The sequence below is a fragment of the Lemur catta genome, chromosome 17, assembly GCF_020740605.2.
Source record: "Lemur catta isolate mLemCat1 chromosome 17, mLemCat1.pri, whole genome shotgun sequence".
NCBI lineage: Eukaryota > Metazoa > Chordata > Mammalia > Primates > Lemuridae > Lemur > Lemur catta.
In genome coordinates this window covers 31,541,054-31,561,346 of record NC_059144.1, presented here as the reverse complement: position 1 = coordinate 31,561,346, position 20,293 = coordinate 31,541,054, and the positions used below count along the sequence as shown (strand labels likewise).

The 20,293-nt window shown below is 39.0% G+C and overlaps 1 protein-coding gene across 2 annotated transcripts in view; it reads right to left on the bottom strand.

Moving 5' to 3' along the window:
* The window catches only part of PLCB1 (phospholipase C beta 1), a 646,359-nt gene that overhangs the window by 208,693 nt on the left and 417,373 nt on the right, over positions 1–20,293 (bottom strand). The window contains exon 5 of one of the 2 annotated variants that reach the window (XM_045528129.1): positions 17,307–17,444. In XM_045528129.1, the coding sequence (XP_045384085.1) occupies positions 17,307–17,444 (138 nt within the window). Of the gene's footprint in view, positions 1–23; positions 76–17,306; positions 17,445–20,293 lie in introns of those variants that run through there. The other variant, XM_045528130.1, reaches the window with a different exon arrangement.

The following is a 20,293-nucleotide window of genomic DNA, read 5'->3' as shown; positions in this document are numbered from 1 at the left end:
GTCAAACAAATTTACAACAGAACTGCAGACATAATCTTCCTATTTGCTACTCATGCCAAAGCAGGTATATCGGGGATCTTTCAATGTTAACTACAGTTCTAGAAGTTCTCTAAACGAGTCACAGTCAGGATGCCACACGATTTACAGTATTCTCCCTCCCCCCAACTCTTTCTGTCCCTCCCTACTCTCCTAATCTCTACCTCTTCATCACTCAGCAGTGATCTCACTTGCCTTCCAAGAAAAGGGGAAGGGTTTACAAAATACAGCTGAAGCTTGTTCTGGGTGATGATTTTGAATACGCAGTAAACATTCTGGGCCCTGCAAAACGCTCCAAGAGAAGATGACATGAGAGCTAAGTACTCATCTATCTATCTGATATTGCTGTAGCTCACTTGGCTCCCTCTTTAATGAAATAACGTCTTTTAATTCAACAACTTTGCCACCTAGTTTTTTGTTATTTCTACTGCTGTTTGTCTCTTGTTTTTCATTTCCTGACCTAAGGCACTGATGATACACTGTCATGTGACACAGTAACATTTGAGATGGGACTGCAGGAACAGGGGTCATAGCGTGATCGGAAAGAGAAGAGGCGGTTCTAAGTGGAGAAAACTGGGAAAAGAACCAGAGGTGAGTAAACATGTCAGAATTCAGAGAGAACAAAAAGTAGACTGATAGGAATTAGAAAAGAGAGAGGAAGTTGCAACAAAAAAGTAGAGTTGGGGTCAGGGTATGGAGAGTGTTTATGTGTCTGGAAATATGTTAGCGAAAGTATGTGATACTACTACAGGCCTTTTTTTTTTTTTTAATAATGGGAGGTGCTAAGATAATGTGGCAGCCAAGTCGAGGATGGATATGAGGCTGAGAGTCCAAAGAGGAGGGACTCAATTAGGAAGCTGCAATTGTCCAGATGAGAAATGCTGAGGCCTTGACCTCTATATTTTGTCAGAGGACTTAGAAAAGACAGCATAGACAAGCTGTGAGACACAAGCAAAATTACTGACCACCAAATATGATGTACATAGACAGAGAAAAGCATCAGAATAATTTTTTAATAGCTTGAAAATCAGCTTTCCTCAAATTACATAATTTTAAGCTAAGAGTAATTACTACTGGCACTGGTTTTTAAAATACGTTTCTGGTGTAATATTTTTCTGGGCTAACGGTCAAACTTTAGACATTTCTAGCTCCATGGCAACTTTATGCATTGGGAAAAGTATTCATAATTGAGGGCAAGACACCATTTTTTATGTTTACTGGGGCCAATTCCACACTGGAAATAGGTACAGTAAAGGCATTAGAAACCATTGGGGAGATTTAACTTGGTCTGACCTTTTAGGTTGAAAGCTAAGGCTTTCATTATATCCACTCCAATAGAAATAAAATGTGGAAAGCCATGTATATAACTTAAAATTTTCTAATAGACACACTAAGTAAAAAGAAGCAGGTGAAATTAATTTTAATAATATATTTTAATTAACCCAATATTTCAGAAATATTATTAATCACATAATCAATATAAACATTATTAATGAAATCTTTTTACCTTCTTTTGACATGCTAAGTCTTTGAAATAAGGTGTGGATTTTACACTTTCCAGAACATCTCAATTTGCACTAACCATGTTTTAAGTTCTCAGTAGCCACACATGGCTATGGCTGCTGCGTTGGTCAGTGCAGGTCTTCTAGATCCTTCACTCTTTCCAAGCGTCCTTCATAAAGCCAGCTGAAGGACAGCATCATCACCACCCCCACCTCACAGCCACAGTCAGCTCATTCAGAAAGTAAAGCAGAATTTATTTTCATCACATTCTCAGACTGTGTGCATCTGAATTCCCAAGTGTGGAATTCCTAGAATCCAATGGCTTCCTGCAGCCTTTTGTGATACTCATAAGACCTGACCCAGTGTGAATCAAATATTCGGGGACTAAAGCAGTGACCAAAGGAACTTTAGAAACAACCTAAACTCTTGGTTTGGTGCTGGTCTCAGGCTATAAGGCGTTGGGCTAAAACAGCATGTGTCTGACTTTGAGTTCCCCCATTAGACAAGGATTTATGAGGAATGGGTTTACTACAAAGTGTTCCCTGGCAACATTATAGAGGAGTTAGCAGAACACGGAAAGGAGAAGGCAGAAGGGTGAGACCAAGCAAAATCCCATAGGTGGTACCTTTGGCTCAATCCCTCCCTTTGTAGATTTCACCTCCAGATTGAGTTTTCTGATCAGTGACAAGGGAGCCGGAGTGTGGAAATCCTGTGCCTAATCTTGGTTAGGGACTGCTGGAGGGAATAGAAATTCCCAGGGACTTTCTGCTCTCCTTGCTGGCAAGCAAAGTGGGTTCTAGCATCTAGAGGGAAGAGCTAACAAAGAGACACGGGTGCTGGCTATTGGGAGTGAAAGCCCACGGAGGCGTTGTGCATGAAAATAGCAAAGGGATTAGAGGCAATACAGGCATCACTAGAGTCAGCTGCAGCAAGATAATTTACAGTTCAGGACTTTTGGGTACCAAAACTTGCTTCCCTATGCAAGTAAGGGAGTTGCAACCAAAGCCTTGGGAAAACTGGTCCACATGTATTTTAGAGAAGTATTTCTCAAACTTTCATGTGCATATGAATCACTGGGGGTCCTGTTGAAATGTCGATGCCCACTCAGTAGTCTGGAGAGGGGACAGAGATTCTGCATTCCCTAGGAGCTCCCAGGCGCAGTCTATGATGCACACTGCCAGGAATAACAATGTTCTAGAGTGGACTTACAATACTGACCAAAAGCCTCCTGTTAGAAATGTAGGATTTTAGCCTCCACACCGCATCTTTTGATTCAAAATCTACATTTTTTTTTTTCAGGAAACCCCATCATTTGTCATGCCTATTTAAAGTTTAAGCACAGCATAATACAATCAAAGAGATATGGCCAGAGAGGCTTAAAGCAGCCTCCACTCATCATGAGATTGTGAAATATGCTTTGCCGAAGGCTAGACAGATCCTAGCCCAGCAGTGTTTTCACAAATCCAGTGCTGGGCCTTGGCTAACATGGCACTGGAAGGACAACTTCTCATTTAACCTGGAAGATTTGCTTTTCTACTCTCAAAGTTCTGATGATTGCCTCTCAACTTGGTTCCACCCCTGATATTTAAACTCTGAAGCTTCTTCTTAAGTGACATTTTATGCCTTATGATCAATATCTTCCCATGAAGGGGACAACTGACACCCTAGCTAGAGAAAATGGCTCTAAAGATCAACCTCCATGGAGTTTCCGCTGGAGTTTAAAATGTGCTTTTTGTGTATTACATCTGTGAGATTATTTCTGCAATTCCCTCACCCCACAGGTTCGCTTGCTGTTGCTGAAATGCCAGCCATGGCACTGTCAGAGATACCAAATTTCCCTACCATGCCACAAAGTTAATGTACTTTTATTTTTAAGGCTATTTAAGTCCATCATTCTTGACACAGGGTTTTCTGTGTTTGCCTAATACTATTAACAATTGTTTCACAATGATCAATTATTCTTACAGCTATAGCTGTGACTTACTATGCACTAAATTAAGTTCTTTGTACCCAATAACCTATCTAATTCTCATGACCTTTCTCCAGGAGGTTTGTACAATCACTATCCTCATTTTACATATGAGGATTCAAAGTTTAAAAGCACTTATAAAGCTTATTTATGTCCTCAGAGCTAATCAAAGTCACAGTTTGGGATTAGATGACTGGTCTCTTGGACTTCTAAATCTGTAATCCTAGACACTGTGCTCTCTGTCATTTTGCTCTAGAAAATTTTGGGTTGACTGATACATACAATTAAACAAGATAGAAAAAGGCAAATAAATCCACTTAACTGTATTCTGCATCAAACACTTATTTAGCACTTATTATGAGCCAGGTGCTGTTTTAAGCATTTTGCAAACAACTCATTTAATCTTCACAACCACTCTATGAAATATATTCTATTATTACCATCCCATTTTACAGGTGAGAGAGTGGAGGCACAGAGACATTCAATAACTGGCATGGGGCCCCACAGTTTATTACAGGCACAGCTGGGATTTGAACTTGGAAAGTTTGCCTCTAGAGTCAAAACACCTTACCACTGTGTTATGATGATGAAGTAAACAAAGTGGAGAAATGAGAGAAGAATGGATAAGATTGAGAGAGGGTTTGAGATAAAGCAACAAAATGCGGGTCTAAAGTACTAGAGTTTTGATGGAGGTAGGTCACCAATTCAACTCAAACTTGCTTTACCCGGTGTAAAGAGGGAGATTCAATCATAACATGGTTCCCAGTTGTCCTAGATCCAAATACCAGTCTTGCAGTAGCTCAACAACTGTTCCTAGTTCCGAGAACAGAGGAAAATTTCTCCCACTGGCAATTCAACTTATGCCTAAAAGGGATATACAGACAAGGACAGTATCTTCTGGAAGAAATATCATTCTTGCAGATGTTTGTGTTTGCCATTGTTCTGATTCATGTGATCTTTAATATTTCAATGTATTTATTTTATCTTTCCTTTGTTTAGTTTCCAACAGAGGTTCAAAAAAGGCAAAAAACTTACTATTTGGCCCTTTACAGAAAAAAGTTTGCTTGTCCCTGGCATGGACCCCTGTATGTTTAAAATACTAGATAAACTGTATCGCATGGTAGGTATTCTTTGGCCATTGGATATTTGCAATTAACATTATGTCTTTAAAATGAGTCCTGCTGCTGCATGTAGATCAAGTTCATTCCTTTTTAACTACTATACTATTCCACTGTCGGAATGTATAATTTATTAATCTATTGTTTATTGATGGACATTTTTTTTCCAAAAATATTTGTTTGACAAATATACTTCATATTGCCTTAGGCCACATCTGAGAAATTCTCTAGGGCAGTGGTCCCCAACCTTTTTGGCACCAGGGACCAGTTTCATGAAAGACAATTTTTCCACGGATAGGGGGCAAAGTGGGAGAGGTGGAGCTGCTGGGGTGGGGAAGTAGAGCTCTGTGACTTGGTTCTGAACAGGCCACAGACCGGTACTGGTCCATGGCCCAGGGATTGGGGACCACAGCTGTAGGGTCAATACCATGCAGAATTCTTAGGATGCATGCGTTTTCATAGTACTCACCAAAACACCATCAGCTTTGGTGGTCCTGGATATCAGGGATAAGGACACTCTTTGGGTAGTGTATGAGAGCATTTTCCCATATTCTAAAAACAGTTGCTATTATTAGGCATTCTGAACATTTTTGCAAATCTGATAGATTCAGTGTGGGATCCTGCAGTGGTCTTAATTAGCATCCTGACTGACCAGCATAGTTAAGCATCATTTTATATTTTGGGGGGCTGTTCTACTTTTTCTACGAATTCCTGTTCATATTCTTAAACCATTTTTCTTTTAGAGGATTTGTGTTCATTGTTTTTAAAAGAGGAGAGGGGTTCTGTTTGTTTAAGGTTTGAGCTCAAACACAGACAGTGTCAGGACTAGTCCTGTTGGTAGCAACAAAGTGCCACACAATGGCTGCTTGTTATCAATGGCATTGGGGCATGCAAGACCCCCAGGCTACGGCTGTGACCCGAAACCAACCAGCTGGAGTCACAAAAAAAGGCAGAGTGTATCCTTTTCTTTCAAAAACATAAATGCATTTAAAGAGTCCTTTGGGGAAATGAATAAATTCTAAAACGAATACTGAATCAATATATATAGCGTGTGCTCTCTCCCTCTCTCTACATATATACATATATGTATATACATACATACATATATATTTTTTCATATATTTATGTAATTGTGGCCAATGGTTACTCTAATGAAGGAAAAGAAATGACAAATGATAATACCCCGAAAGCAGGTACAGTAGCCCCCCCTTATCTGTGGGGAGTACAGTCCAATACACCCAGTGGATGCCTGAAACTGCTGATGGTACCAAACGCTATGTACTAAGTTTTTTCTATACATACAAACCTATGGTAAGGCTTAATTTATAAATTAGGCACAGTAAGAGCTTAACAATAACTAATCATAAAATAGAACAATTATAACAATATGCCAGCATCACGACTCTTGTACTTGGGGCTATTATTAAGCAAAATAAGAGTGGCTTGAACAGAAGCGCTGCAATACCATGAAAGTCCATCTGATAGTGGAGAGAGCTACTAAGTGACTAGTGGGTGGGTAGCATATGCAGCGTGGATACTCTGGACAAAGGGATGCATCACACCTGGGTGGGATAAAGCAGGCTGGTGTGAAATCACATCATGCTATTCACAACAGTGTGCAACTTAAAACTGACCAATCATTTATTTCTGTAATTTTCCATTTAATATTTTTGGACTAAGGTTGACCATGGGTAAACTGAAACCTCAGATAAGGAGGGAAGGGGGCTAAGGTATTTCCAAAGCGCATGATTCAGAAACCTCTAATTATTGTACTTAATTTTTAAATAGACTTGTTTTTTTATAGTTTTAGATTCACAGCAAAATTGAGTGGAATCTACAGAGATTTCCTATTTACCACCCCCGCACACACACATGCATAGCTTCCCCCATTATCAACATCCCCCATCAGAGTGGTATGTTTGTTACAACTGATGAACCTACACTGACACATCATTAATCACCCAGAATCCACAGGTTACATTAACATACACATTTGGTGTTACACATTATATGGGTTTGGACACATTTATAATGACATGTATCCATAATTATTGTGCCATACAGACTAGTTTCACTTTCTAAAAGTTCTCTGTGTTTCACTATTTATCCCTCCTCCTACTTAATTAATTTTTAAAAGGTTCCCAGGTATGCAATAATTTAAAACAAGATATTTTAATATTTGGGAAACATACAAAGGTCCTAATTCTTGTATTGCTTTATATTTATTTTTTATTTATTGGAAAACTGTTGCTGTCACTAAAAATGGTTGTGTCCTGATTACCCCTACTCAATAGCGGGTAGCAGTTTAGAACGTGAGTAAGGAGGAACACTGTGAGACTCACTCAGAGTTGCCTCACATTTCTCTCACCTCCTGGCATGCATCAGCGCCCATCCTCCTGAGCATTTGTCCTGATGCAGAGAAAAATCTTTTCATGGTGAAAGATGGTACATGAGCTATAAAGCCTTTTGTTAAAATCAGAAAGGACTATCTGAGGGGCCACTGCATTTATGATAATGTATAGAAAAGCTAGAATTTTGGACAAATTTCTGGTACAGATTCTCTGTATTAGTTGGTAGTGAAGGTTTTATATTTTATAGTCAACATGTTCTCATTTTCATTCCATACTCAAATAGAAATGATTGACAACCACACATAGTTACAAAAACAAACAAAAAACCAAGAAAACATATTAGGATCCAATACTATCACTACTGGGACACTAAGCATGTCACATTGCTCAAATCAAGGAAAGGTGCATAATTATTTTCAGATTATGTGATTTAAATGTGCTTAGACTACAGCTGACAAACACACAACTCAAACTAACTTAGGAAATAGAATTTATCAAGAATTATTGGGTTACTGCCTATGATTGAAGGAAAAATGGATAAACTACAACCAAAGAATGTATTTATAGTACAAGATTATCAGGAATCTGGAGACTGAATATCAGGTGGGTTTTCTTCAGTGCTTTTTCCCTGCTCTCTCTTCCTGAGGGCATTATTCTTTTCCCTACTATGTGATTCTTCCCCATGGCCAACAGCTGCACCAGGACTTGAAACACATGGCACCCTCCCACCACCAGAGAGTCTGATTGATTCCCTCACTTCTGGTATGAAGCAGCCTGGGAAAGGTCTGATTAGACCTAGAACAGTCAATTCAGGTAAGAACCTAGGAGTATCCACGACGACTTAATCATTGGAGCTAGGGGAAATAGCAGCGAGCAGAAGGGTGGGAGAGTACAGAAAGTAGAGAAGACACACCATGCCATATTGCCCATTACCTTGGAGCTCTGTGGGAAAGCAGACAGAAGAATAGGATGTGTGTCATTCCACAACTGGCATGGAATCTCATAGTTTTGTGCCTTATTTTTTTTAATAAAATAGACAATAAATTGATACACATTGAGTTGACTGCATAAATGAATGTATAAATGAAAGAGACCTAGTTCCATGCTTTAGAATTTAAGTCTTCAGAAAGTAATTCATGATAAAGTGAACTATGCTGGAATAGGTTATAAAAATGAGAAGTACTGAAGGTAACATGGGGCTGAGGGAGCTCTCCAACTAACTGAAGTACAGGAGCTTTAGTGTTAGAGTTTAGGGCATCGATAATGGCTACGTAGACATGCTTTATGTTTTGATTTAAGTTTTGGGGCTGTATTTTGAAGAATCCTTGCCCATCTGTCTTCCCCCAGATAAATGAAGTAGTATTGTACTAAATGGTACCATGATGGTCTAAGGAAGTGTTTCACACTTCCTGAAAATGCAGTGTAGAGGATGGGCTATTTTGAGAGGTGCCAGGTCCAGTACATTCTGAGTCCCCTTGACATTCTTTTGCCAAATGAGAAAAGTTTAATGTGGTAAAATCAAACTCGGATGAACTTTAAGAGAATTCTTCAAAGGGAAAAAAAAAAAATAAAACTTCCCCCAAAGAGCAACATCCCTGGCACAGAGTAGAAGAAAGCAGAAAGATGTTTGCTTCCGTTGAAGTTTTCACGAGAGGTTTGCAGCTATATCATTGTGAGTCCCAAGTTTATTTTTAACATCAGCCAGGGAGACCTCCTCTGCCTCCAGCTGGTTTCCTGAGTCACTGCTCATTTCTACAAGTGAGAAAATGTTAATTGAGTGTTCATATAGGGACACTCCCCCTCAAAGCTTTCTTTCTATGGATTTCATGTCAAGCCACCACATTTTTGAAATGGTTCCTCCAACAGCCTCATGTCACTTTAAAACACTTGCTATTTATTATGTCTTTTAATCCCAGCAGTCTCAATGTTAATTATTACTTTGGTTGCATTTGCCTGCATGCTGGGTACTATAGATAATAAATGTATGTAAGCAGGGTCTGTAATTAAAATTGATATCATTGTTCATTTTTAAAAATAATTCTATTTGAAGAGATCAAATAAAAAAGATTTTAAAAGGAAAAAGCAACATGGCTAAGTTCCTTAGTAAGATGTGTGCCAAGCAGAAAAAGAGGACCAATCATAGTTTCTTGGGAGTTAAGCAGTGTTGCTTACCTGCCAAACAAAATCTGTTTGACAAAATTAAAACTGTATTCCTTGAAAATTGATGAGTGAATTATGCATAGGTACTTCTTCATTAAACTTATAACTTAATGATAGAATTCTGCTAAAATATGATTTTTTCATTTGGAAATCAACTTGTATTAAATCACTTTAATTATACCTCCCAACTTTATTTTAAACTATTTTGCAAGCTGGATCTTTCTCCTTGAATGAAGGGCTATTTGACCCTTGGTAAGTAAATTGATCATGTTAGTCTTTCCTTTACTATGAGAGCTACTCTTGGCCCTTGGCCTTGACTTCTTCACCTTCCATCATTCCTCACTGCCTGTGGAGGTCATGGAAGAGTGAATCTTAAACACAGTTTGTTTTTTATCTTCTAATTTAAAACGAAAATACTGGTATACATTTATTTAATGTTATTGCTGACTTTCATATTATTGATCCTTTTTCTAGCTTATTTATAAATACAATTTATTGGATTTCAGAATCCCATTCTACCATTTTCCAGTTGTAAGACCCACTGCTAAATGCTATTTAATATTCATTTTCTCCTTCTTGCCTAACCGAAACCCAGCATCATTCAGGCCAGGAATATGCCCAACTGAAAAATCAACATTTTCCAATGTCCTCAGCAGCTAGGTTGGCCCCATAGGGCACATGGCCAATCACATGGAAGCAGAAGTCTGTGGGGGTTCTGCGAAAATGTGGTTTCCTGATACAGGTGCTCTTTTCTTTTTGCTGTTAGGAACAAATGGAATTTATTTCTATGCAGGTCCCCCACCATCTCCCAAAGAAAAACAGAATATTGGGGAAAAGACTAGAACTGCACAAACTGTTTTACCTTCAAATTCATTGACCAACTGAAAATTTGATCCAATGAATCAATTAACTTGCTAAAAATGACACTATTTTTATGGGCAGATGTAAATGATCTGTCTTTTGCAGTCCATTTTAACCTTACCAGTCAGATCTTTAAAGAAAATTCACCAACTCGTCCTGAAAAGGTCTTGAAAAATCAAATAATCCTTACTCTTAGCTTCTGTCTCATTTGTCCCTGGGAAAACAGAGGTGACTAGAAGACAACAACTATGACTGCCTCCACCATGTGAACCACTCACAGGCATTTCTATCAGTGTAATCCACTTTTCCTCCTCTTCTGGATGAAATGCCCTTGCTCGTGTCTAAGCTCAGCCCTTCTATTTGTGCACTAGAATAGGGTCAAATGTTTTTCATTAAGGATCAGATAGTAAATATTTTAGGCTTTGTGGGCCATGCGGTCTATGTCATAACTACTCAATTCTGTCATGTAAAAGCAGCCATAGACAAGTGAACAAATGAGTGCTGCTGTGTTCCAATAAAACTTTATTTATAGAAACAGGTGGTGGGCCACACTTGGCCCCCAGGCTATATTTTTCTAAGCCCTGCACTAAATCCTACTGCTCTTGCCTGCTCAACAAGCTCTAGAAATTCTACTCTCTTACACCAGTACTTGGTTTCCCTTCACAGAATCATTCCCCCAATACACAAACATGTTGTTTCTCCCATCTTATAAAACCATCTGTTGACCTCACTTCCCCTTCCAGTAGGTTTCCCATTTCTCTTCTGCCCTTTACATTAAAACTTCTCAAAGGAGTAATCTATTTTGACTTCTTAATTTATTTCCTCCAGTATTTCCCAGAACTCACTCCAGTCAGGCTTTTGACCTCATCACTCCACTGAAGTTGCTCTAATCAAGGCTACTGATGACTTCTGCACTGTTAAATCCAATTGTCAATTCTTGGTCTTCGTCTTAATTGAACTATGAACAATATTTGACCCAACTGATCATTCTCTTCTCCTTTCCTTGAAACACTTTCTTTACCTGGCTTCAAGTGACACATACTTGCCTGGTTGCTGCCTTGCTGGCTTCTCTCTTTTGGCTTCCTTTTTTTCTGAGTCTTTCTTATCTTTTCATGTGGGAGTGTTAATACTCAGGCCTTGGACATCTTCTCTATCTACAGTCATTCCCTGGCCGATCTCATACAGTTTCATTAAATACTATGATAACTTCTTAATACCATTAACACTCAACTCCAGGCTTGTATATCCAACTGCCCACTCAACATCTCTACTTGGATATTGAATAATAAGTCAAATGGAACATGACCAAACCTGAAACCCTACTATATGCCCCCAAACAGTAATTGACATATTAGCCTAAATTTTCCCTGTGATATTTCCATCCTTATCTCTTGGGCCAAAACTCAACATCATCCTTGATTCTTCTTTCTCTCACATGCAACATACAATTCATAAGCATATGCTGTCGGTTCCTCCTCTAAATGTATGTGCATGTGTGTATGTGTGTGTATGTATGGATTCCTTGTCATCTCTTCCATAGATCCATCTTTGTCTAAATAACTAGAAACTCACCTAAAATATTTCAATAGTTTCCTAATTGATCTGCTTGCTTCCATTATTGTCGCTCTATCTGAAGTCCATTATTGGCTAAATGTTACATAAGATCACTTTGTCTGCTTTCAGCTGAAAACCCTCTCACGGCTTCCATCAGACTCACAGTAACAGCCCAAGTCCTTCAAAAGCCTGCACCACCCTACAACAAAATCAACTGCAGTTGCCTCCTCAATCCCCTCTGCTACTACCTTCTCTCAATCTTGCTCAACCTCCTGCCAGCCTTGCCAGACAATGTCTTGCCTCAGGGCCTTTGCACCTGTTGTTCCCTTTATGTGAAATGCTGTCTTCCCAGATATCCCCATGGCTTTCTCCCTCACCCATCTTCAAGTCTTTGCCCAAGTATCACCTTCTCAGAGATGCCTGAATTGGCCACCCTATTTAACGTCCTCTTCTCCAGCATTCCCTATCTCTACTTCATTTTTGTCAATATCACTGTCTCTTTCTAATACACCATTCGGTTTACTTCTTTATTTATCATCTCTCCCTCACTAGAAGGTATGCTTCCCATGGGCACAGGTCTTCATCTGGTTTCTTCACTGCTTTATCCCCAACATCTAGAACAGAACTTGGCATATTGCAAAGGGCTTAGCAAATTTTGCTGAAAAAATAAATCAGTGAATGAATCCACGGTCTTCATTTTATGGATGAAGAATGTACCCAAATTGTTGAGAGGCTTGAAGGCTCACAATCCACTTGGCAGAAGAGTGAAGCTGAGATTTCTGACTTACAGACTCCTTCTTCAGTGCTCTCTCCCCTTTAACTGTGCTCCTTCCTGGAGCCCAATCTCAGGACTCATGTGAGAATCAGTTCTGCTACTGCTTCGTTCCTTCCCACAAAAAGTCAAAACTGTGACCTTGCAGGGGGACATAGTTCATTTGCAGCAAAGTCTTATTTTCTGCAGCAAGCAAATAGCCCATATTTGTCTCCTCCAGCAGTAATTTCTCAATTGCTTGGTTTGCATTCATTTAATTAATGGGTTGAATGTGGTAAGGTGAGCTCACAGAACACTGTGCAGTGTTTGTGCTATTCTTGACTTTTCAATTTGGCCTGCTTAAATCATGATTTGTCTCCCTTATTCTTTAGTTTTCAAGTTACATGTTTAAAAGTGGAAACTAGAGACATCCAAAAGATTTTCTTTCACAGTCTTCTGTCTCCTTTCCCCTTATAGGGCATGGAGATGCTCTGGTTAAGAATATCATCTAATCTAAGGCACAGAAAAGCGCCTATCCTAAAACTTTTGAAAAATTTCCACAATGGTCATTAAGGGGGCAGATGGCTCCCTGTGTCTTGAAAAAATGTCATGCTGAGAGGTCGCATTTCTTAGCCTCCCGCCTCCCAGGCAGAGGGCCCTAGGAATGGTTTGGAAATTAGAAAATGAACAAATGTGATGGGGAGCAATGATTCTGCTCTGCGAAATAATACTGTGTGCTTTCCCCACCGTGCTCAGTGGTCAGGACCTGAGGTTTTATTTAGCACAATGTTTTTCTTACTTAATGAGACTGTAGACCAAAAAGCTGCCAAATGGAAGCCCCCAAATCTTATTCAGCCCGTAGATTGGTTTTGTTGGCTCACATGATGCTTTAAAGCAACTCTTGCCAGTATTTAATATCTTACATGGATTCTCCAGCGCCTTTTGGAAGAACACTCAAAGATCTGGCAACACTGAGCCAGACCCTCTCTAAGAAATAGATCCTCAAAGTGTGGTGCCTGGACCAGCACGCTTAGCAGACCTGCTGGGGCGGGAGCCCCACAATCCGTGTTTTAACAAGCTTTACACCTATAGTCCTTAAACCAGCCTATGCCGTCTCTCACAATGGGTGACTGTTCTTGTGTTCATGTCTGTTTCAAGAGTTAACTGGTGGATGAACAGCAGGGGCGAGTGAAGAAGTACATCAGCACCCTTCATTGTAGGGGATCTCGGGGGAGACTAGACCAAGACCTGCAGAGGTAAAGGCTTTTCCAGACTGTTTGAAGATAGCTGAGGGCCAGAGTCAATGTTCCATTTTCCTGATCCTGAAGACTGAATAAGTGAGGTGTGAGAGTTGTGCTCAAGCGGGCGTTCAGGTCCAGGGTCTGCAGTCGGGATGAAGGGGGCTGGAGTGAAGATGAAAGTGACCAGGGTGGGTAGAGAGACACTCCCCTCAATGGGGCCAGAGGTTGGCATGGTGGAGATTTTCAAGGACGCCTCAGTCGTGGAGAGAATTGGGAAGCTGTCTAGCAAGTGAAGTGGATCCCCACAGGTACGTCTTCTCCGGGTTTTACTTCTATTCTCTTTCTCTGGGCCATAAGGCAGCCATATTTATCATCCTGGTTGTTTTTCTCTCGTCCTCTGTTTTCATTTCCTCTGCTGATACCTCCAGCCTTACCACAAGTCATGAGTGGAATACTGTTGGCGATTTAAGGGCAAGAGAGTTAATAGGAAGGATGGTGACATTCACCACCTCCCTGCAGCTCTGCAGAGGCCAGGCCCTCCCAGGGAGGTGGACTATGGTCTAGAAGTTCCAAGCTGTAGCAAACGTAGACTGTCTTGGTCTATGTCCACTGGTCTTCAGGGGAGCAGGAGGTGCTGGGAGAATCGTGCAACTCAGAGCAAGTGTGAAACAAACCACCTATTTCCTAGAAGAATTAAGACAGGCACCCTTCGAGGGGAGGGGGGTGCTGATCTGCTGATCATTGGGGCACGTAGGCACACTTTTAGTCCAGCTGTGGAGGAAGATGTTAAAAGACACAGTTTTCTCCCCATGGCCACCTCTTAAAGGATTCACTTGTCTTAATGAATAAATTACAAATTCAATTTCAAGCGATTTAGGTAAGAATTTTAAAAAGCATGCAAATCTGGAATAGTATCTTTAGGGAAGTTTAAGTCCTAGTTCTAATTTTAAATTTCTAATTGATCCAAGCGATTTCTCAGAAATCTATGATATTTTAACTGGCCAACTTCCTTCAAAACTTTTGCGTTTTCTGACTGAGACAAGAACTGGCAGGTACTGCTTTGGACATTGCTGCAGATATTGCCTAACTGCATTGGGAAGTCTCAAAACAAAGTTTCAAATTACCCTGATCAAAACAGGATGGGGGCAGGACAAGTTCCAACCCCTAAAAACAAAGATGGTGAAACATCGCCCCCGACATGAATATTCCTCTCTATAGGAAGGGAGCAGGAACAAGGGAGCCAGTTCTCTTCTGCAAGGGAGAGCTAGCCTTTCTGCTTGGTCTGTGGAGTAGACTTTCTATAGTTTCTGATCAAACTTCCCTTTTACTTTCTACTGTCTGCTCGCTCCTGAATTCTTTCTTGCACGAAGCCAAGGACCCACGTGGATTTCAAGTGGCTCCCAGCATTGGGAGTCACTTTCCTGTGTCATGACCACCAGCCCACTGGAAGGTAATTCCCTTCTCTCTCACACACACTCATCTCCTTTCCTCATGCTTTCTTCTTCCACACAGATCTCCATCTGACATAAGATACGTTTACCATTTAATCTTAATTTATCTGTTTATTTCTTCTAGAATGCTGGCTCTCAGAGGGAAGTCCTTTGTTCATTGCCACATCCCTAGCACTGGAATTGTGGCTGCCACAGAGAAGGCATCCAAAAAATGAGTGTTGAATGAATGAATGAGCTGGAATCCATTTGTAAATGATTTTTTCGGTAAACAATTTCTTCTGGAGAAATTTGACTTTCAAAGAAGCTCTGGTTTCTGCCAGGCATGCTACATAATAAGGGGAGCTGTCTCCTTGGGTGCTGGCAGTAACGCGAGGTATTATGCACATTAGTCGCAGAGATTAAATAGAGGGTGTGATGTTATGAGACAATACTGACAATTAGAAGTACGAAAAGTAAGTTTTCTGAGTAAAATGGTATTGGGAAGTCCTAACTTTCTTGCTGAGCCATTTCTGTGGGGGAAAAAATTACTCTATAGAACATCACAGCCAGGGAAGGCAAAAATATTCTCCATAACTTCATTAATTATACCGGGAACATCAAGTAGCTGCTGGAAAAATCTCTATAGATGCACTCCTGATGGGGAATATTACAGGGTTCAGAAGTCAAAATCCCTAAGGAAAATTACTGGGTAGGAACCCACAGAGAGCAGGAAATTAAAATATATTTTAAATATGACTGCACAAAAGTTTAATGCAATTTAAGATATTCAGATGGGTATGTAATGTAAAATCTATATTTACTCTTAGTGAAGCCTCCCTGTTAAGTCATTGTACTGTATTGTATGTTTCTAATAGAGATTTAGGGAATCTCATGAATTGGTTATTTTTAAAAAGGGAATAGAGTTACATTTGGGGAAAGATATTTTGCAAATGATTTAAAATTTGTTTTTCCATATTTATCCATCTATCCAACCACCTAACCACATACTGAGAAATGAAGTATATACAATTCGCAAGCTTACTAGCAGGATATCAGAATAACTATTGCAGGGCAAGTACAATGCTGTCATGTAGACAATGTTTCATTGAACTAAGATCTCTTCAAGTGCAGATTATTCTACAGAAGTAAATGGGTAGCTTGGTTCGTAAGGAGAGAAATAGATTAGGTTTGTAATACACTTGGAGAGAGAAGTTTCTAAAGGCCTTAGGGTATTAAAACTGGTTGGCACTGAATTCATTTCTTTATAAGAATTGAAGTTGACGTTATAAAAATGTTAGAAATAAACCCCTGCCAATAATCAGTAATGAATTAGAAACCAGGCCAGTGTATCTGCTGTATTAGAAAATTCTCAGAACACTGAGGGTTAAAAATGTACAGATCAAAACGCTCAGACAATACACACTGACCTGAAGTAACCCTGGAGTTGTGATTTGTGACATGAGATGCTCTATAAGGGAAAATATATGATATACAGACTTCAAATTATTCTTAGATTCATATTAACTCTTGAAAGAAATTATATGAAGGGTAAGAATCATCACTAGTATTCTATCAACTATAAACATGGAAAAAGAAAGCTCTTCTTTAAATATGTTCATTTCAGTATTATTGTAATGGCAACTGGATATTACCAGAGAAAGCACCACACTTGATTGAACCCAGGGGTCCTAGATGTTCACACTTCTTGCTTACTATATTGTATCTATAGTCTAGTTATTCCTGTATGTATCTGAAAGGTTCACTCAGTGGAATAGAGGTGCCACATCTCTTAGTCCAATGTTGAATAAATATTATTTATTATTTTTTACTTATTTTTATTATTTTATATTTCTATTTAAATTTTTATTTTTCCAATCTTTTATATATTAATTGAGCAACTACTACATGAATGTGGTGGGCTAGGTGCGCTACAGGGAAAAAGAGGTTAAGAAGGTGCTGAAGACATGCGTCTCCAGGAGACAGTTGCAAAGAAGATGAGGCTGGAAGTAAAACAGGGATGAGGCTTAGAGATAATGACTTGGGGTAAGGTAGACGAACTGAAATGTGGTTTTATCTACATTTTGTTTTGCAAAAGAATTATATCAAGTGCCTTATTTCTAATGAAAAAAAAAAACACCGTAATTCTAAATATATGCCATTATTTGGAATTGTTTGAATTACACTTACACTTGGCAGCTGAAATACTTTTAGGTGAAATTTTAACACATGCTAACTATGACAAAAATTCAAAGTCTCTCCCAGGCCTCAGTACAATAATATCACAAGGATTCAGATCAAGATGACAACCTTTAGAGGTTTCCATCCATCATACCTTGGCCACTTCTTCTTGGAAAGCCACGAGATTCAAATGGGAGATGTTAACGAGGTCAGGCCCATACACCACGGTGATCATGCGGTGCTCTAGTCGCCCGATGTTCCCCACATCCAAAAGTTCACGTAATTTGGGGTCCTGGAAAATAAACATCGAAACAATTAGTCTATCGCTAGAGATGCTAACATGATATCATAACTCAAATAACTAGAGTTAGAATGACTTCAAAGCAAAGTTGCCTCTTATTCTTACTAGAGAATTCTATGAATTGAAACTTCCCACCCCTCCACAATGGCCTAGAGAGGTGAAGCATCTTTCCCAAAGGCTGTGGAGAGAGAATTTCTGGCTCAAGACTTAAGGCTGTCAGTCAAGTATACTCTGTCATTCTTATGTGCAACAATTAACCATCCCATGAATTGCATATGGAAATGAAAAATCTCTATCCTTTTTAATTCATGGATACATTAAAACAAAGAAGGTGGTTATTGTGGAATCAGAATATGACAGTGTTACCCTGGGCTGGGGCAGAAACACAGCCAAGGCTCCCAGCATGGACCTTCTCCAACACCAAGGACAGATGTCAAGACGTAGGATGTTAGAGTGAGCAAAAAGGCAATGCCGGCGGTGGATATGGTGATTTCATTTCTATTCTAGAATGTACGGGGATTTGGACATAAGGAATTAAAGAGAGGGATGGCGATTTTTCATTTCCATGTGCAATTCATGGGACGACTGCAGAAAATAAAGGGAGAACTGTGGTACATAAAAATGTGTGACAGTGTGACAGTGTGACAGAAAGAGCAATTGACTGAAGACCTTAAGTCTTTTCAGAGCAAGTTGCACTCTTTGGGACATCATAAATGAGAATCCCTTGGAGATATAGTGCTCCTGGGAAAAGGAGTTTTTTAAACCTTCAGAACTCAAAACTTAAAACAGGGCTTAGTCAGCTTGGCTGAATTTATTTTCCTCCCATAGGACAGGCCCCGAAGGAAATGAGAATTCCACACGGAAAATTAGCATCGAATCAATCACTTAGGAAACTTGCGGCCAGCTTCTGAGCAAAAAATAAACTTATGTTCTTATTTATTTAGCTAAATGCTGGGCCAGCAGGTCCTGATTACTTAGGCTGGTTATTTTGACCTCTCTTGTGAAGGTTTTATATACACCAGCCTTACAAAGAAAAGAGTGGATGTAAAAAAAAAAAAAAAAAAAAAAAAAAAACCAGGAAAGAAAACAAACAAAACCTTTTAGCAAAGTTACTTTATTTGGTGCCATTAATTCTCTCTTTCGTTAATAAAACTTTCTCCTCTGTTTGGCTGCATGAAGCGAAATGTTTTCCAGGTAAATTATGAAGAGAGAAAAATCCCCTTTCAAGGCTTTGCCTCATATAACTGAAAGTTCAAGTTCACTAACAAGTTGAGAGCTTATCAAGATTCCTAGAAAGATCAAATGCTACCACAAAAGCATCAATTTGCATGACCCAGAAAAGGCAAGACACATAATAAAAATTTTGTAAAATAAACAATAATAGTACAAAAAGGAAAACACTTAGCACTCTAGCATTAATGAAAGATTAAAGGAGTCCGTTAGGAAGAATGAATGTTTTGTGAAGGCTAATTAAACAATGATTACCAGCTGTTCTGTGAAATGATTAATTGCATGGAAGGTTTTGAACACCATTGAGACAAGGTTAAAAGAGAAAATACATTTGATCAGTGACTTGTCATTTTGTTTTTTGTATATTCAGAAAAGAATTCTCATAAATCACATGGAACTTGTAATTATTAATCACAAGTTTTCAATCAGTGATTACAAAGTCCATCAATATTTTTTACTTCTACAACATTGAATACGAAAATATTTGGGAATGAATTGACTCTATACTTTAGGCCCTTTCTTTCCTCCCAGTGATAGGCACAAAACTCATCTTCTGCCTTTTTATTCTCCCACGCATTTTTTTTTCAGTCTATAGTACTTTACTGCCTAATTCTCATGTCCTTACAAAACACTTTTGCTTACTTATTAGTTAGTTAGTTGATTGGTTAAAGAGTGCCACCTCTCAGAATTACAGGGACAAGATGTTGGGGTCAAGGATTCACTGGAATTGTCCTTAAGATATAGGAACTCAAGGCAAGTAGAGACCACCCATAGGAGGTGCTCAGAATAGAAAATAATTCTGGAAAAAAGCTTCTGGGATTCCCACAATACAGTTAGGGACAGTTAAGAAGAAGAATTTATAATAAAGATGATCAACTTTTTGTGGCATCTTTGAAAGGTTTTCCCACTAATCATTGTTTACATATATTTAAAAAGACTACTGGCCTTTATCTAATTAGAAATTTATAATGAAGTTTTTGGGGTGATGTCTGGGATTGGGTGGATGAAGTACGCTGGTAAAATAAGGATGATGATTGAATCCGAGAAGTAGGTATTTGAGGATTTATTATGTCTCTACATCTGGGATGGTTAACATGGGAATAAAAGCATTTTTAAAAGGTTATTGAGCATGAACTGAAGGAATAGTTAGTTTTGAGAAATACTCAGAAGAAACTATAATATTTTAAAACCCTGTAGTTCTGGATATAAATGGAGAAATAATTTAAAGTATATAATGAGCAAGTTCCTTACTAATGTCCTTTATTTTTGGTGAAGGAACACAGTGATTTAAACTATATTTTACTTTCTTTTCCACCACTGATCATTTTATTTATCTCTAAAACTGTATCTGTTGTTCTTCTATTTCATTTTTATTAACACCAAACTTGGTTATGTCAGAATTCTCCTTGCAAAAACAATTTCACTTTTCCTTTAACCTGCACTCTAACTTTTCTCTTTTTTTGAACACAAGTCATTATTGATATGCGAAGGGTTATACTGAAAAAGATATTTGTCCCTTCAAGTACCAAAATTCACCCTCAGTCATTTTCAGACTTTCAGAGAACACACAAAGGGGGGATTATCTGGAAGGACAAACTGCAGAGGCACCA